This window comes from Rhamphochromis longiceps, linkage group LG14 (genome assembly GCF_057381845.1).
Source record: "Rhamphochromis longiceps isolate RC_006_pf linkage group LG14, R_longiceps_female_GT1.1, whole genome shotgun sequence".
Classification (NCBI taxonomy): Eukaryota; Metazoa; Chordata; class Actinopteri; order Cichliformes; family Cichlidae; genus Rhamphochromis; species Rhamphochromis longiceps.
In genome coordinates, this window is record NC_140570.1 from 19,154,042 (window position 1) to 19,180,423 (window position 26,382).

Consider the following 26,382-nt stretch of genomic DNA (forward strand, 5'->3'; position numbering starts at 1 on the left):
GTCTTATGTGAGTGTTTTCAGTTTGCCTCCCTAGTCTCGTCATGTTAATTACTCCCAGCTGTGTCCCACCTGTGTTCTCTGAGTGTATTTAAGTTGTGTCTTCTGTCATAGTAGTTGCTGGTTCGTCTGTGTTGTTTCCCCTCGGTCTCCCTGTATGTATTTCCCCGGACCTCCCTGCACCGTCATTCTTGGTTTGTGTTGTTAGTTTACCCAGTTTAGGTTTCAGTTTCATGTTCCTAGCGCCTTTGTTGTTTGCATTTTTGTTGTTAATAAACACTCACCTGCACCAGAGCTGCCGCCTTTTGGTCCTATATATATTCCACACGGCTTGCCCCCGCAAACCGTGACAGAACGAACCAGCCACCATGGACCCAGCGGCAGTCAATCCGTCCGAGGAGCTCCAGGATGACATCGGCTACAATGTGGAGATCCTCCTCGGGCTGTGGCTGGAGAATCCTCCGCACGAGCTTCGCCGCGCCGTGGAAGGTCGGCTACAACGGCTCTTTTCCGGCCTGCCATGGCTACTAAATTCACTACCTCCGACCATACAGGCTTTTCTCCGGCACACACCCCACCTTCTCTCAGCCACTCCTGCCTCGCTGCCCGACTCGCCGGATGCGATCTTGCCCGGCCCGTCGGAGCCGTCTGCGGGGAGGAGACGCCGATCGCGCCGCAAGCGCGCCACCCCACAGCTGGACGTTCGGACTTCTAATTCGCCGGCTGTGGTGAGTGAGGACTGTTTTCCATTTGCGGACTGTATGACTGTTCATTCAGGGGCGGTGTTCTGTGCGGCAGATGACTTTGTGAACAGCATATCACCTCCCCCGCAGCCACTCTAGGCCCCAGTAGCTCCAGTGCCGCCTGTAGCGCAGGCCCCAGTAGCTCCAGTGCCGCCTGTAGCGCAGGCCCCAGTAGCTCCAGTGCCGCCTGTAGCGCAGGCCCCAGTAGCTCTGGCTCCAGTATCATCGGCTTCACTCATTCACTCCGTGCAGGGAGAAAGTTTAATTTCACCTCAAGGTGCTTTTCCTGGTTCAGCCGCCATTGGCACTGTTTGCCGCTCCAGGGCTTCCCCAGAGGCTAGGTCCCAGTCCTCGGCTGATTCTGGACCCCTGGAGTTTAAGCAGCCACCTGGGAAGTGCCCCGTGTCAGTGCTGTCTGAGCAGGGCCAGTGCTCAGCACAGCACCCATTTCCTTCATGTCTGCCAGTGGACTCCATGCCTGCGGGCTTTGTGATGGCTTCTGCTGGAGGGTCCAAGGGGCCCGTCCAGCCTTCGTCTCGTGTCTCCGCTGGAGGATCCGAGGGACCGCTCCAGCCTTCGTCTTGTGTCTCCGCTGGAGGGTCCGACGGACCGCTCCGGTCTTTGTTTCCTGTTTCCGCTGGAGGGTCCAAGGGACCGCTCCGGCCTTTGTCTCCTGTTTCTGCTGGGGGGCCCGAGGAGCCCGTCCAGCAGCCTTCCTCGTCAGCTGGTGGTTCCGAAGAACCACACCAGCCTCATGCCTCGTCGGCTGGAGGGTCCGAGGGGCCCGTTCAACCTCCTGTCTCCGCTGGAGGGCCCAAGGAGCCTGTCCAGCCGCCACCTGCGGCCGCTTCGGCGTCGCCTGGTCCGGCCTCATCAGAGTCTTCATCCTCGTCTGGTCCGGCCTCATCAGAGTCTTCATCCTCGTCTGGTCTGGCCTCATCAGAGTCTTCATCCTCGCCTGGTCCTGCGGCCTCTGCTTTTGCTACGCCTGGTCCTGCGGCCTCTGCTTTTGCTACGCCTGGTCCTGCGGCCTCTGCTTTTGCTACGCCTGGTCCTGCGGCCTCTGCTTTTGCTACGCCTGGTCCTGCGGCCTCTGCTTCTGCTACGCCTGGTCCAGCTGCATCCGCCTGTGCTTCCGCCACGCCTGGTCCAGCTGCATCCGCCTGTGCTTCCGCCACGCCTGGTCCAGCTGCCTCTGCCTGTGCTTCCGTTACGCCTGGTCCAGCTGCCTCTGCCTGTGCTTCTGTTACGCCTGGTCCAGCTGCCTCTGCCTGTGCTACGCCTGGTCCTGCGGCCTCTGCTTTTGCTACGCCTGGTCCTGCGGCCTCTGCTTTTGCTACGCCTGGTCCTGCGGCCTCTGCTTCTGCTACGCCTGGTCCAGCTGCATCCGCCTGTGCTTCCGCCACGCCTGGTCCAGCTGCATCCGCCTGTGCTTCCGCCACGCCTGGTCCAGCTGCCTCTGCCTGTGCTTCCGTTACGCCTGGTCCAGCTGCCTCTGCCTGTGCTTCTGTTACGCCTGGTCCAGCTGCCTCTGCCTGTGCTTCTGCTACGCCTGGTCCTGCCTCTGCTTCAGCGTCGCCTGGTCCTGTGCCCTCCAAGCCTCGGCCGGTGCGCCTGACACTTGGGCGCCGCCGCTGCCTTCCGCGCAGCCAGCCCCCTGATCGCCGTCGCCTGAGTGGCCGCCGCTGCCTTCCGCACGGCCGGCCCCCGGACCGCCGTCGCCTGAGTGGCCGCCGCTGCCTCCCGCACGGCCGGCCCCCGGACCGCCATCGCCTGAGTGGCCGCCGCTGCCTCCCGCACGGCCGGCCCCCAGACCGCCATCGCCTGAGTGGCCGCCGTTGCCTTCCGCACGGCCGGCCTCCCGAACTGTATCCACGTCGCCGCCGTTGCCGTCCGCACGGTCGGCCCCCCGAACTGTTTTGGACTCCTGTGCTGTTGGCCCCCTGGCCGGCCCCCCGAACTGTTTTGGACTCCTGTGCTGTCGGCCCCCTGAACTCTTCTGTTTTGGACTCTGTTTTTTTTTTTTTTTTTCCTGTGTTTTGGTGTGCTTCGTTTCTTTTGGTTTTGGGCTCGTTTTTTTGTTTTTGTCTTTTGGCCTTCTGGTGCTCCGGTTTTGTTTTGCTTCGAGCCCTCCTTCCTGGGTCCCCCGCCGCCCGCCCTGGTCGGGTTGTTTTCTGTTTTTTCTGGCTGTTTTGTTTCTTGTTGGGCTGTCTGGAGCCAGCCTTTGAGGGGGGGGTACTGTCATGATCCTGGGTCCTTTTGACCCAGCGTTTTGTGTTTTCTCTTCGCGATTTTGGTTCTGTTCTTCCTCTGGTTAGTGTTTACTCTGTTCTGCCCGTGTGTTCCTGTATCTAGTCCGCGTTTCTTAGTTTGTGTCCTTTCATGTGTAAGTTCCTGTTTTATTGTGAAGGTCTGTGTCTTATGTGAGTGTTTTCAGTTTGCCTCCCTAGTCTCGTCATGTTAATTACTCCCAGCTGTGTCCCCACCTGTATGTAATCCCCCTGTGTTCTCTGAGTGTATTTAAGTTGTGTCTTCTGTCATAGTAGTTGCTGGTTCGTCTGTGTTGTTTCCCCTCGGTCTCCCTGTATGTATTTCCCCGGACCTCCCTGCACCGTCATTCTTGGTTTGTGTTGTTAGTTTACCCAGTTTAGGTTTCAGTTTCATGTTCCTAGCGCCTTTGTTGTTTGCATTTTTGTTGTTAATAAACACTCACCTGCACCAGAGCTGCCGCCTTTTGGTCCTATATATATTCCACACGGCTTGCCCCCGCAAACCGTGACAGAGAAAATGCCTACTCCATCCACAGTTAGAGGTATGTAACCCATTTTATTGGTATTAGGTGTTAACATCTCATTTATTTATTTCTGTGTGTGTGTGTGTGTGTGTGTGTGTGTGTGCGTATATTAAGTGTGTATATTGTTTGTTTGTTTTTTCACATTTTAGGCAGGAGGAAATCTGTGGCTCCCATGGAGTTGAACAAAGGCAATAAAAGGCTCTCTTGTGTTATAAAGCCCCCAGATATGCAAACCAAGAGGGGAAAGGTGAAAGATTTCTTCAACCATTATTCTTTTTTTATTTTTTTATTTTATAATGTAAATTGTTTTAAACATGAGCAAAACTACTCCTCATTTTGTTACAGTACCTTTTGTTTGCTTGTCTTTATAGTTTCTGGAAGGTTCCCGGGCCAACCAGAAGTTCTTTGAGATGATTCAGGATTTCAGAGCGACTTTGGAAATCACACCCTTATCAACTACTGAAACGGTAGGTTTGAACATGGACTTACAATGTTCCATCCAGAAAGTTTTATTGTAGCTTTGCAAACTGTAGCACAGTCATTTCTCTGCACATCTCTTGCCTTTTTTAAGATTGAGCCCCAAAGGATTTGTGTGTGCGTTCGCAAGCGGCCCTTTAACAAGCAGGGTAGGTCAGGAATAATTTGTAGATTCTCTATTCTATCATCTGAATATAAAGGAGTAATTAAGGGAGAGAAAACAGTTGCCATGTTTATACACTAACTCCGATACTCTTGTGTATTGTAGAGATTAATAAAAAGGAGATTGATGTTTTTTTTGGGGGGGGGGGGGGGGGGGGGGGGTTGAAGCACAATTTTGCAAATGTGGAATTTATTCAAAGTCTTTATTTGTTTTTAAGACAATGGGAGGTGATTTCACAGGGAAGCAGCAGAACAGTGCTAAAGGCATCTACGCATTAGCAGGTAGGACCTTAAATGAAACAACTGGATTTTGTACAAAAAAACAGACTTTGTCATAATTTGAGTCTATTCACTTCTAGCCCAGGATGTTTTTGCCTACCTCCACCACAGGAGGTATGCTAATTTGGATCTCTCTGCCTACGTCAGCTTCTTTGAGATTTACAACGGCAAGGTAGGAAGACGTGAAGGGAACACCCTTCACTCAGAAGATATCTATTGAATCCACGTGTTCAATTAATCCATATAGCAAACTAGACATTTATTTTTATTTAGGTGTATGACCTGTTGCATAAGAAGGCCAAGCTGCGTGCTCCACCTACTGTGGAGTTTGGCATCGAGAGAGCACACCGGGCGTTGGCATCAAGACCCGCCGGAGACAGGCAAGATAAAACGCGATCAATAATAGTCAAATTTCGCCGCTATAGGGTTAAAGAAGAGATCCTACGTAGAGCTTGGGAAAAGAAGAAAGTTTTTCTGAATGGGAAATTAATATTCTTTGACCATGATTACCCTCCAGTAGTACTGCAGAAGAGAAAGGAGTACGTAGAGGCGAAGCGGGTGTTAAAGCAGAAAAATATCCGCTTCCATACTCCGTTCCCGGCAAAACTACGAGTGTTTTATGAGGATGGAACATGTCTGTATCAGACGGCGGAGGAGGCGACTACAGACATGAAGGACAGAGGGCTTCCAGTTAATGTGACTACATCGAAGGAGAGTCTGGTCGAGCAGCTGTCCCGTACCGCCTGGGAAACAATGAGAGGATCAACTCAGCGAGGGACAGACGACGAGCGAGAGAAAGATATCAGGGCGAGACTGCGAACCTTCAGAAGACAGATCATACCCTCGTCAGAGGAGTTATAAGTACTGTTGGGCTTTAAAATGAGGTAAAAATACGCGGTGTTATATATATTTCAAGATGTTTGTGTGTATATCTCTACCCCAATTGGATGAGATTATATAGATATAAGCGAGGGATGCATAAAGACACACTTTCCGTGTAATGAACAACGACTTTGTTTTCTTCCGCCTCAAGTGCCATGGCGGGGGCCCTCAGCCCATATATGGGAGAGGCTTTCCCTCACAGCTAGACGCTTTTTCTAGCTCTACCCAGGGTCACTTATTAGAGACCCCAGCCTTGGAACCACAGTCTTTTTTCTGTACTTGTTATTTATGTTTGATATCTTTGTTTGTTTAGGGAGTAGATCTGATAAGTTTCATTTTATTTGTTCCATGGACATACGTTGATTACATATGGCTAGTGATAAAGTAAAATTTCTATCTTTCAATGTTAATGGGCTGTTAAATCCAATTAAACGTACTAAAATCCTAACTAAAGTGAAAGCAGAACAAGCCCATATAGTCTACTTACAGGAGACCCACTTGACAGATAAGGAGCATGTAAAATTAAAGAGAATGGGTTTTACTAATTTGTTTTTTTCTTCATACAAATCAGGACATAGGAGAGGAGTTGCAATCCTTATTTCAAGCAAATTAAACTTTGAAAAAGTATCTGAAATGGGTGATAAAGAGGGCAGATTTATTCTAGTAAAAGGAAAAATAGATGGGAATTTGATCACCCTTTTAAATGTTTATGCCCCGCCAGAGAGTGATATTAGTTTCTTCCAAAGGATTATTAATATTATGGTAACAGAAACAGAAGGCCTTTTGATCTGTGGAGGGGATTTAAATATACACCTACAGCCAAAATTAGACTCGTCTAGCAGGAAAACGTATAATAGGAAATCCCCATATATCAAAGTGAATGCACTTTTTGAGGAGGTAGGATTAATTGACATATGGCGAGACCTTTTTCCTAATAGAAGGGACTATACTTACTACTCTGCTCCACACTCTCTTTATACAAGGATAGATTATTTCATAACATTTAGTAAAGATAAGGATAAAATACATACTTGTGGAATTGGGACGATAGATATAAGTGACCATGCACCAATATACTTATCCATTGATTTTAACCTACGGTTAAAAAATAATACATGGAAATTGAACTCAAGTCTGTTGAATGATTCGCCTTTTAAGGCACAAATTAAATCAGAAATTAGTCTCTTCTTAGAGTTCAACGATACCGGAGAAGTACCACCTCCCATACTATGGGATACTTTGAAGGCGGTACTAAGAGGGAAAATTATAGCAATAACTTCATTTAGGAAAAAAGATAAGAATAGAAAACTAGAGGAGTTGAATAAGAGACTAAAGGAACTAGAAAGAAGACATAAAAGGGACTCAGCACAGGATATATTAAGGGAAATCAAAAACATTAGGAATGAAATTAACAATCTAGCCACACAAGAAATCAAGAAAGATTTAATGTTTTTGAAACAGAGACACTATGAAAGTGGCATTAAATCTACCAAAATATTGGCGTGGAAATTGGAAAAAAAAGACAGCGGAAAATACAATTTATAAAATTAGGGACCTAAGTACAAAAGTGATAAAAAATAAATTAAATGAAATACAGGAAGCCTTTGAAAGATTCTATAAAACCCTATACTCTGAAGCCCCTGGCGGGACTGAAGCTCAGATTGATAGCTTCCTGAACCCTCTAGACTTACCCACTTTAGATGAAGAACAAAATCAAACAATGATAATGAACATAACTGAAGAAGAATTAAAAGCTGCAATTAATAGGCTTAAATTAAGTAAATCACCAGGACCAGATGGTTACACGGCAGAGTGGTATAAAGAATTTAAAAAGGAACTGATACCTGTTTTATTGCCTACATTGAATTGGGTCTTGAAAAAGGCACAAATGCCCCCCAGCTGGAAGGAGGCAATTATCTCAGTTATACCAAAAGAAGGCAAAGATAAAATGGAATGTGGATCTTTCAGGCCAATCTCCGTTCTTAATGTGGACTATAAACTTTTCACATCTATCATGGCCAAACGGCTAGAAGAGTTCCTACCAACATTGATATGTAATGACCAAACTGGTTTCATACATCAACGCCAAACACAGGACAATATACAAAAGACACTACATATTATGGACCATATACAAAAACATAAAATCAAAGCAATTGTGATGAGTGTAGATGCTGAAAAAGCCTTTGATTCCGTCAACTGGAAGTTCCTTTACAGGGTATTATATAAATTTGGCTTTCATGATACGATTATTAAAACTATACAAGCACTATACGATAATCCTACAGCCAGGATTAAAATTAATGGATGCCTATCTAACAGTTTTACCCTAAAAAGGGGCACTAGACAGGGCTGTGCATGGTCACCGTTACTTTTCGCATTATACTTGGAACCACTAGCTCAATTCATTAGGCAAAACGAAGACATTAAGGGAATTTCTATCAAAGGGATGCAATATAAACTGGCTTGCTATGCGGATGACATTTTGGTCTACCTTGGACACCCAACATATTCTTTACCCAAACTGATGCAATCATTTGAACAATACGGCCAATTATCAGGCTATAAAATTAATATAGGTAAAACCCAGCTACTCTCATATAATTATAGCCCACCAGAAGAAATAAAATGTAGTTATCCCCTGGTATGGCAAACGGAGTCTTTTAAATATTTAGGCATAAATTTACCGAAAGATCTTACAAAATTATTTGAACAGAACTACCTACCCTTATACAAAAAAATAAAGGAAGATATAGTAAGATGGAACTTAATTTACGGTGGCCCCTAGAGACAAAGCACGTAGAAACTCCAAAACACGTAGAGACTCCAAAACACTTGCAAACTAAAAAACACTTGCAAACTCCAAAACACGTACAAACTCCAAAACACATGCAAAATCCAAAACACTTGCAAACTCCAAAACACTTGCAAACTCCAAAACACTTGCAAACTCCAAAACACTTGCAAACTCCAAAACACTTGCAAAATCCAAAACACGTACAAACTCCAAAACACTTGCAAACTAAAAAACACATGCAAACTCCAAAACACGTACAAACTCCAAAACACATGCAAAATCCAAAACACGTACAAACTCCAAAACACGTACAAACTCCAAAACACGTACAAACTCCAAAACACTTGCAAAATCCAAAACACTTGCAAAATCCAAAACACTTGCAAAATCCAAAACACTTGCAAAATCCAAAACACATGCAAATTCCAAAACACAACAGCAGATCATCTGCCTCCTTCTGCCTCCATCTCTAGTATCCTCATCTGTCACACCACCTCACTGCATGTCCTCTTTCACTACATGCTTAAATCTTCCCCATCATTCCTCTCCTCTCCAGAGCATTGCCTCCACCTGCCCAGGTATTCTCAAAGAATACCTGGGCAGGTGGAGGCAACATAGTATTTCTGCTTTTTATAGGATTTGTGCTTAACATAGTATTTCTGCTTTTTATAGGATTTGTGCTTAACATAGTATTTCTGCTTTTTATAGGATTTGTGCTTAACATAGTATTTCTGCTTTTTATAGGATTTGTGCTTAACATAGTATTTCTATATATTTCTGCCAGGTCCCCAGGGAGCCAATCCTCTGTGAGGACTCAGACATTCAAATGCACATATCAGGGCCTGCACGGCTTCCCAGCCAGCCAATCATATCTGAGGTCTTCCGTTTCCTCTCTCGTCATATCTCCGCGACTGAGATACAAAGAGCAATGAAAATCGCAGTCAAAGTACACCAAAGTCCGCTGATTCACCCAGTACAAGAACTATGCTTCAATCCACCTAGTTTTTGGGTTACACAACGTTTTGTAACTCCAAAAAACAGCGTTTTTCGCCTCTCACCGCGATCTAATTCTGACTGCTCATTGTCCTATTTTTTCAAAATGCCCGCTCTCTTTCCCAGTGGCGCAGTTGGTAATGACACGGGTCTTCAAACCAAAGGTCGTGGGTTCGATTCCACCTTGTCAACATTTTTTTCCCTACAAATTAATACACTGTCACAGACCAGTAATTCATATTCATCATTTATTACAATTCTGCAAACTTTTATGATTTTACCAGCTATTCTAATATGGACCTCACATTCTTGTTAACACTCCATGGCACAAATACTCTTCCCTTTAGGCTCTGTGTATGTGCGTGTGTATCAATATTTCTCCCATTTTAAAGTATTACTCCTCCATAATTGTATTTCTGTTAAATCAAAGTACTTTTACTACATCTTAGTACTTCTGCTCAATCATAGTATTTTTGCTAAATCATAGTATTTCTGCTACTTTTTGGTACTTGTGCTAAATACAGTATTTCTGCTAAATCATACTATTTCTACTATATTATATTTTTCTTTCTAAATATAGCATTTCTGCTATATAATTGTATTTCTGCTATGTTATAATATTTGTGCTAAACCAGAGTATTTGTGCTGAAACAGTATTTCTGCCAAATGATAGTATTTCTGTCAAATTATAGTATTTGTGCTAAAACATAGTATTAATTTAAAATTACAATATTCATAGTTCATCACAGTGTCTCTGGTAAATCACAGTATTTCTGCTATCTTGTACTATTTTTCTAAATCATAGTGTTTCCGTAATGTTTAAGTATTTTTGGCTAAATATATTCTTTCTGTTATCTTACACTATTTCTCCTAAATTCTTGTATTTTTGAGAAGTTATCATGTTTCTGGTAAGTTACAATATTTCTGCAAAGTTCTGCTATGCTATTGTATTTCTGCCAAGTATTATGTTTCCTCTAAGATATTGCAGTTCTGCTAAATTATTCCATTTTAGCAAACTTCTTTTGCTTCTGCAAAGTTTTTACAATTTCTGCAACTTTTCAGCTTTTTCAGCTAGTTTTTGCAGACAGCTTCAGCTTAAAGCATCCACACTGCATTTTCACAGGAAATGCAAATTTTTCACGTTAACAAATGTTATAGTTTCCTGATGATGATCATCTTGTCTTTCTCTGACTCTCTCTATCTCCAGGGGACGACGGTGATGCCGTGTAGATTTGACTGGCACCAGACCGGCAGTCAAGTTATCATCTCCATCTATGCAAAGAACTCCTTGCCAGAGCTCAGTTATGTCGAGGCCAACAGCACCACGGTAGAAACCACAAAGACATGTTCTACCTCTCACATATACACCCCATCATATCTCTAATTATGACTAATGTTGGTAATAAGTAATTCTCTGATTGTCCCAGGTGAACATTCATGTAATGTTTGAAGGAGATAAAGAGTTTGAACAGAAGATCATTTTATGGGGGGTAAGTGACCACCTTACGTTTCATTATAAACTTTGTTTGTGCTTTAATATTAAGCTGTATTGCATGATCACTGTTGATTTTACTTTGACTATTGTTAAATGATTAATATTAATATAGCAGCACATGTTTTTGGAAAGTTACACATTTGGCGCCCTCCAGTGGTAGTAACGATATAAAATAGAATTAAAAACCTAAAAGACGCCATCCCTTTTCTTGATCCTATCAGGCTGTGGAGGTAAAAAAAAACAGTGCGGTGAACCTGTTGGCTTCTAAGATGGAGGTGTCTCTTAAGAAGGCTGAACCAATCACATGGGCCCGTCTGGACCTGCCCTCCCTGCCACAGAATCAGGAACAGGAGGACACCAATCACACATAGGACACTCAGAGCTCACTTCCAGCTTGTTCCCCTCTTTAGTCTTTTGTCGCCTGTGTGTCTGTCCTTCCCTTCAGTAGTGTCACTGTGGCAAATCTGATTTCTTTCACTTGACCTCCTTTTAAATCAAATGTTTAATGTCAGACCTTTTATTAAAAGTAAACAGATGAAACCTCAAACCTTGCACTAACACTGGCAATGTACTGTAGCTTTAATCAAGGCTTAAGGGATATAACTGTGGTTAGGCAGCTTATTTATCTAGCCACATGGATGAATCAATTTTAGTCTTAAGTTATCTCTTTGATATTTTTCTCTAATCCCAAAAAGATTGATTCTGTTCATCTGGATTTAGCGTTTTCAGTGGCAGAAACATTTCAAGTCACTTGGATAAGTTTCGAGTCACTTATCCAAGTGACTTGATAAGTCACTTATCAAGTCACTTGGATAAGTGACTCAAAATGTTTCTCCCACCGGATTTCCTTACCTGGATGATTGAGCATGCATCAAGACATTTTTCTCTAATGAGTATGTGTTGTTGTCAGCCTCCACAATATGGAATTCATGTGTTATTTCTGTGCATTCTCTTTAGGTGTCCTTATACAAAAATCACACAAAGAAGTCACAAAAGATATTTATGAGTGTAAGAACACCAATGTTGTTTCCAGTTAACACAGTATCAGATTTATTCACCCTAACTGTATGGATTATATTTTATATTATTATTTGTGAAATTATTGTCATATTTTTGCCTTTACACTGTAACTTTTCCTGATTGTCACTTAAGCTTTTTTTTTTTTTTTTTACAACTGTTCGAATGTCTGGGCTTCATTGCCTCGTAATGTCATCCCTTGTATGTCATAACTTTGACAGCTCAGCGTTTTAAACATAGGATAAATGTTTGACAGTGTTTCCACAACATGAGATCATTTTATCATGCAATAAACTTTGCTGTGTACCTTTCATTTGAGTAAATTTGTCAAAAAAATCTGCGTGCATAACTAAAATCAGTGATCTTTGTGCCCACATGTGAAGAGTTGAGTGGACTTGTAATCACAAATATTATTACAAAACATTAAAAAAACAGATTTATTTGTGGAGCCACATCATAAAACAGAAACCTGAAAAAGTACAAAGATTTCTCAAGCTTTGATGAAGCATTTCACATTGTTCTGCAGGTCTAGGTGTTCTGGAAAACATCCAGATAAACATGGATTCCCATGTGTGTTGAACTGGAGATCTTATAATTGTCAAATTAATTACACATTTTTATATTGTCTTCATGCAGGCGGTGTGAGGGTCATGGCAGCAGCGTGGACAGTGAAAGCTGCTATGCTGATCTGACGCTTGACTTCCTCCCAGGCCTTTGCTGGGTCAGCTGAGTTCTGAATGTCAAATAAAGCATCATAGATCCCAGGGAAAGACTCCCCTGCATATTTATTGTGGCTGCTGGGAGCAAAAATCACGTGCCTGAAAATAGAACAGATGAATTAAATGGAAGTGTATCGTTAGGGGAATGCACTCACTGGTATTTCAAGAGAAATACATGGGTGCTATTTTTGAAAAAAAGAAGTTCAAGAGTGGGAACAAGTAAAGAGGACAAGAGTCTTGACATCTACTGCCTCTCACAGTCAGCTGTGTTTTCAAATGTATAAATCTGAGAAGCAGTCATGCATACAGTTTAAAAGGATCAAAATAATATTTAAAATTTGTTTCAGGAGCCAAGAGTCTGAAGGACACTGTAGTTATCGTGTAATTATTAAAATATAATTATGAATGTTTATAAAAAAGAGTGACAGCTGTCTGCACGAAAACATCACATGACAGAATTTATAAATACTTCTAAAAAATCTAGAAACTACTACACAGTATTTGTGCCATTTAGCATTTTCTTTTTACTGTTAAATGCACACATAGGATGACTAAACCAAGGTAAACTTGGCTAGTCTTGGGTTTAAAATATCACATTTAGAAAAGAGTGAAATTTTCTAATGTACAGCATAGATACAGAATATATTCAGTGACAAGGACCACAGACGAAGCAGTTTTAAAGATTATCTGTCTTGTGAGGTACCCAGTAGCACAAGTGTTTTATTGGAGACTCATATGACATAGGAGCCCATCCCAAAGTGTACTTTGAGACTGGATCGGTAAACCATAGAGCTGAGCTGCACTATGTTTAAATTCACAGAAATAGAGGGTGAAGTGGACATCCCAGAAAGCCCAATGAGATGCAATGACTGTTACACTTTTCTCATAATAGCTGTTTTCTCAATTTAATGCTTCGTAGTTTCACATGTTATGCCTTGTAAATGTAAACCAAAGAAATAAATCATTCTGTTCTAAGCAGCCACAGTAAGGTGGTGACAACACTAACAAGGCTGCTCAATCTTGAGAAGCTGCAATTTAAAAACGTTGCTACTGCATAGACTACTGCTTTGTGATGTATTAGTTTTAAGAAATCTTCTTTTGGCTGCTCCCTTTAGGGGTGACAACAGCAGATCATCTGCCTCCTTCTGCCTCCATCTCTAGTATCCTCATCTGTCACACCACCTCACTGCATGTCCTCTTTCACTACATGCTTAAATCTTCCCCATCATTCCTCTCCTCCCCAGAGCATTGCCTCCACCTGCCCAGGTATTCTCAAAGAATAATACAATGCTACAGACATGTTTTGCAAAATTTGTGAAATTTAAAAAAAATGAATTAATCTAGATCAATCTTACTGCTCATAATAATGCTAACTCAGTCCATGCTGCTAACTAATGGGCAGTATACTGAGGTGTAGCTGTAAAACAATGCAAAAAAATAGAAAAATGTTTTTTGTGTGTTTGTGAGAAACTAACCTGTAGAAAGGTCTGCCAGGTAAGCCCAGAGGGTCTATAAAGGCTCTCTCCAAGTACATAAGCTGATCATTCATGATTCGTAGCTGAAGAGGACTGCACATACAAAAAAATACTATTACACCTCCATCTGAATTTCACTACATGTCAAGTCTCAAGACACATTTCAAGGACTGTATACAGTAGAAACATGCAGAAAAGTATAGTGAAGCTTTTGATTAAGACGCCTGAAATTTTTAACACGTTAAACACAATTCGTACTCCGCTTTGTTGAGAGTCTGAAGGCGCTCGTGGAAATCCCTGGCTGCAACAGTGAAGTTCTCGACTGCAGAAAAGAGGGAATCTAGAGAAAATAGATACAATTAAAAAGTGTGCACCACATATACTGTGACAGCACTTCTGCAATCTTTGGGTCATGACATTATTGTATTAACAGTGACCATAACTCACCAAATGACACCTTATACATCTCCATTTCCACTAAGTTCTTCTGGGCCAGCTGTGCTATGCTCTGTGCATATTTCCTCAGTGAATCTGCATACTCATTAACATCCAGAGGGAGCAGCTGGGAGTCAGCCAACAGGAAGATGAGTGCACCTCTCACCTGGGCCACCGCCTGAAGCCTCTTAAACGAGGGGTCGTAGAACTTCTCCACGATCTCGAAGGTTTCATACACACTGTGATAGACTGGATAGCTACTGTAGCGCTCTGTTTTCTGAATAGACACATAAAATACTTCACCATGAGTCCATGCTTGCTCACAGTTACTTAACCTCTACAATAAAGACCCTTCAGTCACCTCTTATTCTCACTAAGATACTCCACCCTTTGGTAAAGCCAAACTTTCAATAACATCGATCTTGAATAAAACACAGTAGATTTACATTGTAGTAGAAAATAAAAATGCAAATATAAAGAACTCTGGATATACAAACGCTTACACTATGAATACAGCAAAAGCACATAGCCATATACACTCAAAAAAGTGAAATTTGGTGGTTATTGCATTTACAACACTCTAACATGTAATTTGAACACAATGAATTTATGTTTCTAAGGTGAACGTAATAAAATCATATAAGATCTACAAGAAATTTACCAACTTAGCGCCTCTTAAATTTATTCTTGTTGATATGACATGATAAAATCTAACAAGAGTGGTTAGCTGCCTTAAAGACTCGCGATATCACAAGATCACGTGAGATTCTAAACAACAAGAGGCAGGAAAGCACATGGTTTGCTTCACGGTCATCTTGGAAAGGTAAGAGTGAATCTATCTTCATCCATCTTGATGAAAATACTTTTTGCACAAAGGTATCATTAGTTTGTCGATTCTTTTCAGTTCTATTTATTCACATTTGTTTTTTTGTTTTTTAAAAAAAAAATCTGTTTGTTTATGCCATTCTAGCTAGCTAACACGTTAGTGCAAGAATATAGCACAATGTCATGCTAGCATGATAGCCTAATATGAAAGACTTAGCTACTCCAAATATAGATATTGTTTATAACTTAACCTCTGCACATAAGCTAGTTTGGCTCTACCACAGAGACTGTTGTGATAAATTTACATTTTACGTGTGGGTTGTTGAAATTTGTAAGTTTGTAAGTTGCAACTGATGGACAGTGGTTTATTTAACAATTTATGTGTTTTTAGTACACTGAGGAGGAAAGACAAAACATGAACAGATATGTTTTCCTGTTTTTTAATTTTTTTGAAATTTAATATTTTTCTACTTAATAAACTTGGAGACTTGCAGTTCCCTCCTGTAAAGATAATAAATGTTTAATCTTATCAGGTGGTGAAAGGTCTGGAGAGCTGGCAGGCCAGTTCATCAAATTCATGGTGAGCTAATATTTTTCTTAAAAATTATCACATTCCCATGTTAAAAATGTAATATATTCATTTGTAGGTGACATATAGTTTTGAGACCAAGAAAACATTGCATTCTGATTTTATGTACACATCATCTAAACTTTCTTGAATTGGGGGTATGGCATGATTAAATTAATACACAAATTACAAAACAATATTAAAATGACAGACTTGTCTAAAATGCATAAATACTATTTGAAAAGATTAAGACCGTAAAACAATAGCCTCTGTATTTCTCACAAATTCCTGGTAATTCAACTAAAAGCTCTTTAATCCCACTGCTAGGTCGTTGAGATGGATTTCCGTATATATTTGTTTTTTTCCCCCTCTGTGTATAAAGACTGATGCTGTTGAAATCAGAAGAGAATACATCGCCAAAGGTCTTTGCGTGTACCTGAATGAAGATCCTGAGAAGCTGGTGAAGAATTACCTGGTATGTTAACTTGCCTGTATCCTTAACTAAGGAGATGATCAAAGATAAGCTTGAACTACATACAAAAAGTTTCAGGGGATGGGGTTTTCCTATAAATTACCGGTGGCTGTAAAAAATACCTTTTAAAATAGGAAAAGTAAGAGCTTTAAGTTTCTCACTGGATACTACACACACCATTCTTGAGTGTTTTATACTATCATTATTATAATATCATTATAATAACCTCATTCATACACACATTCATACAAGATTTTTATGTAACATTTACACTTCAATGGATGTATCAGGAGCAACTTGGGGTTCAGTATGTTACCCATTGATAGTTTTAGTATCAGATTAGAGAAGCCAGGGATTAAACCAGTAGACAACTTGCTCTACCTCCTGTGCCACAGTCACCCCTATCACAAGATTTTGAAAGACAGGACATTGTTGAGGTATTGAATGAACTTCTCATGAGTCAGGAAAAATATCGGGCAGTCATTTTTGATTACATTTACATTATTATAAGGCTTGAATGAATAAAGCTTTTAGGTATTTTACATTAATGTAAAACAGATATTTACTTTTAAAACTGTTTGCAATGGACATTAGTGAGAAATCATTATCTTTTTTTTGTTTGTTTTATTGTCACAGGAAGTTGATAAAAAGCATCGCCACTGCCATAGCAGAGACAGTCTTTGGAATCTGTGTCATTCGGTCAGAGGGTGCGGAGCCTGGCGATGACCCTCAGGATGTTGTGATTGTTCTAGAGGGGGTGGAAGTGATGGGTGAGTTGGGCAATGTAGTTTTTGCAGTGACAATGTTGCTTGGTCTGGTCTATTCACTGAACCTGAGCTACCCTCTGGAACTCAGGTACACCTTTGAGGTCCTGCAGAAGATTCTTATGGAATTAGATGCACACGAACTATCCAACAGCACACAAAGTACAGGTTCTCAAAACACTATTTTCTCGTTGAGAAATGTTCCCATTACAACAGCTACACCATGTATCTGGACCATGAACCTAAAATAATTGCAGATATTTTCTTTTTTGAAAGTGCATCTGTTGACCTTCAAAGTAGTTGTATTGGTCATCGAAAAATCACCTGCTTCAGCCATTCATTGTTGTTAAAAAATTGTTTTAACAGGTTAACTTTCCACTTTGTCCACTACTTTTTTTCTGTTATGTAACTTGTACTTGCATTTCATGTATTCTTTATACATTATGTGAAATTTGCTATAAATTCAATAAATTGGAGAAAACAAAAAGATGTGTATGACAAATTTTTATTTACCTTTTAGATGTAATAGTGAAATGTATGTTAACCAGACTCTAGACTTTGTTAAATGCTCCAAAAAATTACTCTTTAAATTAACTTAAAATAATCATGGAAAGAATTTCCACGTGATTAAATTGCTTTCTATTAGCATTAAAGACTTGTGTTGGAATAACTTAATTTGTATGAGTTGGTTCAACTCAATTAACTTAAGCTGGGACCAAATTTAGTAAATTAGTTGGAGAAAACCTACTGAATTGAGTTGGAACAAAACTCTTTAAGTTGGATCAACACTATTAAAATATATTGGATCAAAATGCAGTAAATACGTTGATTCATCAATCTTTAATTAAGTTGATCCAACTTGAGTGCATTAAGTTGGAGTAACAGAATTGCATAATGCTAAAATAAAGCAATTTAATCACGTGGAAATTCTTTCCATGATTTTTTTATGTTCATTTAAAGAGTTATTTTTTTGAGTGTACCTTAATTGTGGTAAAAACAAATAACTATATGGATAAATGTGGGAGTGCAGCATGTCTCACCGTGTTCTTGGTGTATCGAGCTCTGCCTGAAGCAATTCCCAGACGGATAAAATAGGCCTCGAAATCACTGCCTGACCCAAGTTTACTGATCCTACGAAACACCAGGATTGAGCCATATAAATGAAAAATGAGTGAGACGCCTCATATTCAAAATTTAACTTAACCTCCTAAGACCCAAACTCTTCCATGGCATGCATTTTTTTTTTTAATTTGGGCATATTGGGACCCAATGTATGTAAAAACAAAGAATCAGCAGATTTTTTTAACCTGATTTTTGTTTCTAAGAAAAATGAGAGCCACAAATGAGGATATTTGTTTTAAATTTTGATAAAACAGAAGCAGCATAATGTCCTCGTAAATGGATATCAGGCCCTTGTACTGCAAAATTTTGTATTTTGGTCTAGACAACCAAAAATGTGATGTCCACATATGTGGTCCTAGGAGGTTAAAGCTAACTTACAAACACTAAAAGACTAGACTGAATAGATACGGCTTTTAAGTAGAATGCATATGCACTCGTTGGACATTTTATAAGGTACACTTTGCAAAGTACTCAGTTTGACCTTCTGTCTTCAGAAAAAGTTGCTTTCTAACATGGAGTGTTATCTTTCTGGAATCAACCGTCAGAATCCCTTTTTTTATTAGCATGATCAGAAACAATACTCAGGTAGACTGTGGTGTTTAAACGATGCTCTGTTGGTACTGAAGAGCCCAAAGCGAAAAATAATGTCCCCCACATAATTACATCATCACCAGCCTGAAATGTTCACAAAAGGCCAAATCAAGCCATGATTTCATGTTTTTAATACCAACTTCTGACCCTACCATCCATCCAAACAGCTAAATTTAGACTCATCTGACCAGCAAACATTCTTCCAATCTTCTACTGTCCAGTTTTGGTGACCCCATGTTGTTAGCTAACATGACTCACATCTGGTGTGGTCTTCTGCTGCCGTAGACCATCTTCTTTATTAAGAATTCATTTATTGTGAATCTTGTGCATACCTTGGTTGTAAAAAATGGTGCTCTGAGTAACTGTAGCCTTCCTGTCAGCTGGAAGCAGTCATTCGCCTCTGATCCCTGCAATCAACAAGGCACTTTCTCCCAGAGAACTGCTGCCCAGTACATATTTTCTCTTTTTGGGACCATCCTCTGTAAACCCTAGAGATGGTTGTGTGGGAAAATCCCAGTATATCAGCAGTTTCTGAAATACTCAGACCAGCCCATCTGACACCAACAAACACACCACATTCAAAGTTACTTAAGCTTTGGAAGGTTGTCTACATGCCTAAATGCATTTATTTGCTATACCTGTTCTGGCCGGTTAGTGCGTCTTACACAATGTGCCCAAATGGCAACATTTTTTACTGTTGCTTATTAATAATAATGCTTATTATCCTATTTTGTCTAACTTTGTAGCTTTCTACCTGGGTGCATCACGGTCATTTGTCCAGTTGTCCCTCTTATGCCAGCTCTTATACAGAGATACTCCCTCTTCTCCTTCTTCTGGACTGGGTATCTGCTCCAAAACATGAAAACAGATGACCTCAGGGTCGACAGAAGAAGATGCTTGGACAAGCATCATATACTCAGATCTGTGGTAGTTTAAATCTGTCCACCTGCTTCGTGATGTCATACACCAAAGTATGCAGTGATGGAGTGCAGTCAACCCTCAGAGTGTACATACCTGGAGTTTAAAAAGACATTTACACATACAAATAAAACCAGAAACAACCTGGCACTAAGTCATTTTTTCAACAGAAAAGCATTCTCACCCTCTATTGCAGAGTCTGCATTGATGTAGGCCACAGCTCTCTCCTGCAGAAGCCTGGCATTATCCTGACGAGAAGAGTGAAGTGAGATAATTCTGTGTGTTTTAAATATAGTGTGTGTACATTTGCATATACGGTACCTCTGCCCATTCTGTAGATCCCAGCAGTCCAAACTCCTCTGCATCCCAGCTGGCAAATATTATAGTCCTCCTTGGCCTCCAGCCTACACACACAAACAGATGTCAATGAATCCTGAGTATTAATACAGTAATTATTTCATTCACTCACTGGGAAAATCATACCTGTACTTAGCAGCCTGCCAGCACTCCTGACAGTTTCATGGACCACTGCTGCGCCAGACATGGGATCGATTCCTCCAAACACCCAGGCATCGCGGTGCCCTCCGAGAATCACATACCTGTCTACACAAACCCACCAACAGCACATGTAGCAAGAGATGTTAAATAAAAAAGACACTAAGTCACTGTTTTAATGTCTCTGAACAGACAAACAAAAGTCAAGCTGTATTTTCATTCCTATATATCGTACTGTATGCAGACATCGAATTTGTTTGTGTATCCACGCTGCGGTCTGCACGTCAATGCTAATTGTGTGATGCAGAATGAAGGGTTTCTGGTACCTGGCTCCTGAGCTCCTCTAATCTTTCCAATGACGTTGTAGATTCTGGTTACCTGGTTGTTAGTGTGGATGTTCATACGCACCTTCCTGAGAGAGGCAGATTGAGGAATGAGTGATACATGCAAAGGTATTAAGACACAAACAAACCAAAATAATTTAACAGGAAATTACTGGTGCAAAAACCTGGGGATCATGCCTGGGGTATAAGTTTCAACACACACAAAATGCTATTATTTAAGTTTGTTTTATAATGAATGGCCTCAGAACAACTTTAAACTGCAGCTCAAAATTTTGGTCTGCTAGGAACAGCTGATTTGATTTGTTGTGTGCATTTAGTTATGTCTCTCACACACAGGCGGTACAAAGGCCTCCATTGTATTTCAGTTGGCTTGATGCCACTGGGTCACAGAATGTGAACAAGAGCAACAAAAAGAAGAGACAAACACTAAAAACAGACTGGAGACTGGACTGAAGTGGCAGAGGAAGAACAGCCAGCGGGAGAGGAAAGGGGTTTAGTATGAAAATGTGAAGGATTTAAGCTTTAGACAAGAACTTACTGGCTCTTAAATTCATCTGTAAAGCCTGGACCAATCCTATAGGAGACGTTCAGAGCTCCCTTCCAATTGTTGGGTGGAATCTCTCCTCCCATGTTACTGTAACATGAAAAATTATTTACAAATTCACTAGCAATGTCATCCAGGGGCCTCCAGTGAAATGTATCATTTGTTACCTTAAACTCCAGATGGAAGTGAAAGTGAAAACAATGCTCTAATAAATTGGTCATTATTACCAAGTGTTTGAAATGGAAAAAAAAAAATTCATACTTCAGAAGACGAAAAGCGTCGTGGAAGCCAATTGGATGCACAGGGATTTTGGGAAGTCCTACTCCATCCTCTGGGCTGAATCTGTAGGTGTATTCTGCAGGAGAGGAAACTATGTTGTTAGGTAAACTCTATGTAGAATAGTGGTCAGAAGTTTACTTATAGTCTTCATGGGCATAAATATTATGGTAATTTGGGGCTTTGAATGATTTCTTTGAACTGTTAACAAAAAAGAACTATGTGCACAAGTTTTAAAATATCTTGGATTTTTCTAATCTAATCTAATCTAATCATAAACTCAAATTATACACATAGGGTCAAAAGTATATATACTGTACATCCCCACTAATATTTGGTTAAATGTTTCTTAGCAAGTTGTTCCTCAACCAGATGCGTTTGGTGGCCATCAACAACTTTCTGGTGTAATTCTGGCTCGATATTGGTTGATTTCTTGGCACAGACTCTGCCTTTAAGCATAGCCCATACAAGAAAAACAACAAATTTAACTGAACTTGATCAGTTCTGATAAGAGAGTGGTCAATTATCCAGTCATAAATATGGCAGAAACTTGTTGATGGCTACCAAAAGTTTCTAGTTAGGGTCCAACTTACGCAACAGTTAATATATTAAATACTTCTGACCCTGTACGTGAAAGTTTGAGTAACTGTGTGAATTAGAGAAAAATTCAAGATCACTTAAAACTTGTATACCTAATTCTTCTTCTTTAAAGTCATTAAAGGTGCTTCAAAGAAATCATTAAAAGCCCCAAATTACTATGACATCCATGCTCATGATGAGAGTACAGACTCTAGCGCATGGCAGCGCCCACCTTTAGCAGGGTACCCTGGTGTGAGCGGGTCTCCTGCTCCATTCAGGTTGAGAACATTTCCTCTCTGAACTCCTCTGCCAGGTAGGTTCCAGCCGTCGGGGTAGGGCTGCAAGTAAACAAATTCTAAAATGCTAATTCTTACATTTTTGTCCTGACGTGCCAGTGGTCAGACTGTGATTTCAAGAAAAGGTTAATCACAAATTAATTGCAGTTGTTTGTAGATATTGTCACTGCATCGTGGCTTTTTAAAATTCCCACCTGGATTCCATCAGCCCAGTAATCTGCTGGGTCTGAGAACATAATGATCCCTTTTGCTCTGGCTAACACGGCGTTCTTCACCTGGCAGACAGACAGGGTGAGAGGCAGAGAGGGAGCTGTGGGTTATTTTGAAGAAAAAGTGTCATGTTTCTTCTCAACCAGTCATCACATAATCAGATGACTGATGTGACGCTGACAGAGTGCATTAATCGCTTAAAGATGAATGAAAATTTAAACATTTTTGGCATATTTTGAAATTTACCAGGAAAACACTTTTCTTACCTTATTGCCTCTGAATATTTTTCCATATCTGACAATGACAATCTTCCCTGTCACATTGATGCCCATCTCCCTTTGTAACTGAGAAAAGTCTTCTGTGCGACCATAGTTGACATACACCAGGTCCCCCTGAAGAGAAACAAAGGAGAAGCAAAGGCCTCGGGTGCCTGTTTTAATATTATAATTGTTCGTGTGTACACATGTTTGTTTACCTCAGGCTGTCCTTTGGCAGAAAAAGCACTGTATGGAGGTACGATGTTGGAAATATCTTCATAACCCTGTGGAACCGGCTCAGCCAAGGAAGTGTTAAAAACCTGAGAGAGTAAAGACAGACGAGGCTGAACTAAACTGGATTAGAACAGCTGAGGAAACTCTTTCCTCGCTTCCATCAGAAGCTGGTCAGCTGTGAACTCAGCTTTGATCTTGTCAAAAAGTAAAAACACACGACAATGGTTGTCTGGACTAGATTGCAAAGCATCTAAAAAAGAGCAGAGTTAACCAACACAGAAGCAGAAGCCTCCCTTTGATGTAAACCATAAGCAAATACACCAACAGCAGAAAATAAAGGATGACAGTATAAACTGGACGCTTTTGGGTCCTTATGTATATAGAGCACAGGACCACACGACTCCTGCTTGTTATGGTGTGAAGCACCTCTGTCGTACAAGCTCAATCTGACTTCCTGAAATAATTTCCAGGCTTCAGACATTTAGCTGCTCTGATTGCTTTTAAACTCCTTAATGCATCCAAACCAGCTGATATACAACAGTGCACCAATACTGTTTTTCTGTGTTGTATCATTATCAGACACTCACAGAGGTTTATCTCACACCGAGACCTTAAAAGGACCTTGGACTCAAACAAGTAAGTCTTGCATTTCTGTGGTGAAGACTATCAGAAGGGTGGGGGAGGAGAGGAGAGGGGGGTTGAAGTAATATGTTACTGTGTGTCTTTTCTACATGCAGTCAGCAACTTTGTTACCTCTCCAGATACAGTGAGAAGTAGTAAGAGGTCTGAACGTTCAAATGCATGGGAAAATCACAAGAGGCTTTTTATTCTTGAGGTGGTGAAATGGATTAGTGTCACTAAATGTGTCCCACTGTGTGAAGTACAAATGAATCCAAAGTGGTTCCACTATCTGAACACAAGACATGAAAATGGTTGTTTTACAGACTATGAAATGAAATGACTATGACTTCCATCCTAATGCTATAAAAACAGAAATATTGCACCAGACACAAGTAGAGGTTTGGGGAGGTATGCATCATATAGAAAGGTTGCACAACAATTTGCATGCTGTCTTTTTGAATCAATGTTGCATCAACATGCACTTTCAGTACACATTTTTCCAGCACACTGTACCTCATTGCCAAGGTGATCAACAATTGAGATGTAATTTGGTTGTGACTCATTGGGATAGGACAAGAGGACATCATATGGCACCATCTCCACTGAGTCTATTCCAAACATCTGCCACTCTTTCATGATCTGCTCCGCATACTTCAGGTTCTGCTCTGTGCCTGCCAGGTGAGGGAGTTGTGTAAATTTCCTGTGGAGAGGATGCTGATGGTTACAGTGGCACTGTTATGTGAAGAATAGCACCTTGAACTGAATACATAAAAAATAAATGTAAAGAAAATTATTACATGCATTCAAGGCTGATACATGATTTCACTTGAACGCAACATGATGCACATGCCCAGATGTTTTCACTCAACTGAAACAGTTCATGTTGCTATAGTTCACCTTCAGGTTCTTTGGATCAAAACTAGACTTCACAATAAAAAACTAAGTATTTAGTATCCAGCATGATTTCAGTACACTTTGCTGGAGTCCTCAGAGGTCTCAACAAACCACCTGGCACACCATGTTAGATTTGGGTGAGTCAGTGGGATGTCAGCGCCATGACTAGCACTGCTGTGTGACTACAAACATTGGAGCAGAGGGGGTCAAAAAGTCAACAGAGACCACTGCAAAACAGATTTACACAACAGATTTAGTATACTGGTGATCACTTTTTACCTGAGATGTTCTCTTATCTTATCTGCCTTCATTTCCTCCAAAAAATCCTTCAGGTAATGGCTGGAATCCGTGTGGTTTTGTGTGTTTGAAGGCTTTGCAAACCAGCCTACACATAGACAAATAGAGCACAAACAAGCATTGAGTGAGTTGTAACGGCATCACTTCTCTTAAGAAGCGAATTGTTACCACACACACTGTTATGTGTTTAAAATTGTTAGTTTAAAGAGGAAATAGAAGGCTATAGATGGACTATACTGGTTGTATTGGTGCTTGACAAAAGGTTGCCAATGTTATATTGTAAGGTTCGTTGGGTTTATGGAGTGAGTGTTAACCTGCTGTGAGCACAAAGACGTGAAATCTGTCAGTATGGTGACACTCAAGCTCTTCAAACTGTGCCATCACGAAGGGCACTAAGTACTTTAACAGTTCACATTAATCATTTTAGACAAATTCACAAAAACAAAACAAAAAAAAGCTTTATCTCCTTAAGCAGTGTATTTATTTAAGTCATTTAATTAACTCTCTCTGGTTTCTTCATTAATACCAGGACAGCTATGCTGTTGTTCCCCCAATAGCATTAGAGACTTCATTAAAAAGGAACAGAAAAGCACGCAGGCAATATCAATCAGTATACAGATAAAGCTAGGGTTGGCTTTACGAGCTTACCTATGCAGAAGCCCAGCACGAACAAAACTGTCACAATCACAATCCACTTGATCCACCGAATCCACCTGCTCTCTTTCCTCATTTTAAAACGGCACGGCTCCAACTTTTCCACACACGGACACAACTGACTCCACAGGGCACGCTTGCAGAGATAGCGATAGAGAGTAATTTGTTTGAGAAGTGCACAGCGGGGGAATGGCAGAGTGAGGTGGAGTGTGATACACAGAGAGGGAGGGAGTGTGGTGGCTGACTGAAAGAGGCGGTGAGTGAAAACTTGGACAGGAATGCAAAGAAGAAACTAGTCATTAATGCTTGGCTTTGCCTGTGAGCTGATTGCTGTGCCGTGCACCTTGGCTGTTCCAGTGCTGACTCAGTTATTACTCAGTATAAAACAAGATAGCCACTCTGGATACTGTTTTCCTAGTGGGGGGTGGGGGTTAATGACACTAGTGGAGAAAAAAAGCAGAGGTTGGCTGAGTGAAAATGGAATAGCAGATACTAAATCACTTTCGGTCATGGGGGAAATTTGTAGGGCACTGAACACTTCTAGTCAGCAGACACTGATCCAGCTGAACAAACTTTAGCCCAGCATGCTCTTTCTGAACTCTCTCATAACCTCCATCAAAGTACCAAACCTGGAAATGTCTGATATTGGCCTTTTTAATAATAAAAATGTAATTAATCTCAAATAAAAGAAATAAAATGCACATTTCACCAGCTACAGAGGCTTTTATTTAGAAAGGAGGGATCTAACAAATCAGGTTAGTGAAACCCATTTCTGTCACACAATCAAAGGTATGATAGCTTTAATCCCTTTTCTACACATTGCTGAAATGTGAGCCGAGCTCCTACAGAGGGAAGCAGGTTATTAAGCACAAGTTTATTTACTTTAAGATCCATATCAGCTAAAATTTCATGATTTCCTATTAGACCACTGTCTGTTGCTATTGATAGTCATGCATGTTTTCCCACAGCAAAGACTTGCATGCTCTGCTCTGCTTGACCCCTCCTGGCTCTGTGAACAGCTGTGTGGTGTATAGGATAGCTCTTTCATGCAGTCGGCTGAAGCGTGAAGTGGGGAGGAGGCTCTCTGCCCTCAGGAATGTGAGGAGTTCACAAACCACAACAGTGACTCCTCAACAAGCTGTTTATCTGGGAATCA

At 40.9% G+C, this 26,382-nt stretch overlaps 2 protein-coding genes across 2 annotated transcripts; one reads left to right on the plus strand and one right to left on the minus strand.

Annotated features, from left to right (window-relative positions):
* The first annotated feature begins 4,341 nt into the window (after positions 1-4,341).
* On the plus strand, positions 4,342-11,374 carry LOC146653933 (uncharacterized). Its single transcript, XM_085379528.1, has 6 exons — positions 4,342-4,455; positions 4,533-4,624; positions 4,726-5,336; positions 10,332-10,451; positions 10,552-10,614; positions 10,841-11,374. The coding sequence occupies exons 1-3, from the start codon at positions 4,395-4,397 to the stop codon at positions 5,311-5,313; spliced, it is 741 nt and encodes a 246-aa protein (XP_085235654.1). The 5' UTR covers positions 4,342-4,394; the 3' UTR covers positions 5,314-5,336; positions 10,332-10,451; positions 10,552-10,614; positions 10,841-11,374.
* Positions 11,375-12,059: 685 nt separating this feature from the next.
* On the minus strand, positions 12,060-25,452 carry naalad2 (N-acetylated alpha-linked acidic dipeptidase 2). Its single transcript, XM_085379527.1, has 20 exons — positions 25,221-25,452; positions 24,555-24,660; positions 23,895-24,081; positions 22,745-22,846; positions 22,536-22,661; positions 22,254-22,334; positions 21,996-22,101; positions 21,170-21,263; positions 20,903-20,998; positions 20,347-20,432; positions 20,009-20,128; positions 19,847-19,929; positions 19,710-19,773; positions 19,554-19,621; positions 19,362-19,453; positions 17,935-18,025; positions 14,278-14,542; positions 14,089-14,170; positions 13,831-13,923; positions 12,060-12,454 (listed from the first exon to the last, which is right to left on the minus strand). The coding sequence occupies exons 1-20, from the start codon at positions 25,300-25,302 to the stop codon at positions 12,265-12,267; spliced, it is 2,214 nt and encodes a 737-aa protein (XP_085235653.1). The 5' UTR covers positions 25,303-25,452; the 3' UTR covers positions 12,060-12,264.
* Positions 25,453-26,382: the final 930 nt, after the last annotated feature.

What these genes read in the sequence shown, in the direction of transcription:
- LOC146653933 (XM_085379528.1), top strand. Translation starts at nt 4,395, where the DNA reads ATGGGAGGTGATTTCACAGGGAAGCAGCAGAACAGTGCTAAAGGCATC. An exon ending in AGGCATCTACGCATTAGCAG is followed by an intron (nt 4,456 to 4,532) that starts GTAGGACCTTAA and finishes ATTCACTTCTAG; the next exon opens with CCCAGGATGTTTTTGCCTAC. An exon ending in TTGAGATTTACAACGGCAAG is followed by an intron (nt 4,625 to 4,725) that starts GTAGGAAGACGT and finishes ATTTTTATTTAG; the next exon opens with GTGTATGACCTGTTGCATAA.
- naalad2 (XM_085379527.1), bottom strand. Translation starts at nt 25,302, where the DNA reads ATGAGGAAAGAGAGCAGGTGGATTCGGTGGATCAAGTGGATTGTGATT. An exon ending in AAGATAAGAGAACATCTCAG is followed by an intron (nt 24,082 to 24,554) that starts GTAAAAAGTGAT and finishes TCCTCTCCACAG; the next exon opens with GAAATTTACACAACTCCCTC. An exon ending in ACTGGGCTGATGGAATCCAG is followed by an intron (nt 22,102 to 22,253) that starts GTGGGAATTTTA and finishes GTTTACTTGCAG; the next exon opens with CCCTACCCCGACGGCTGGAA.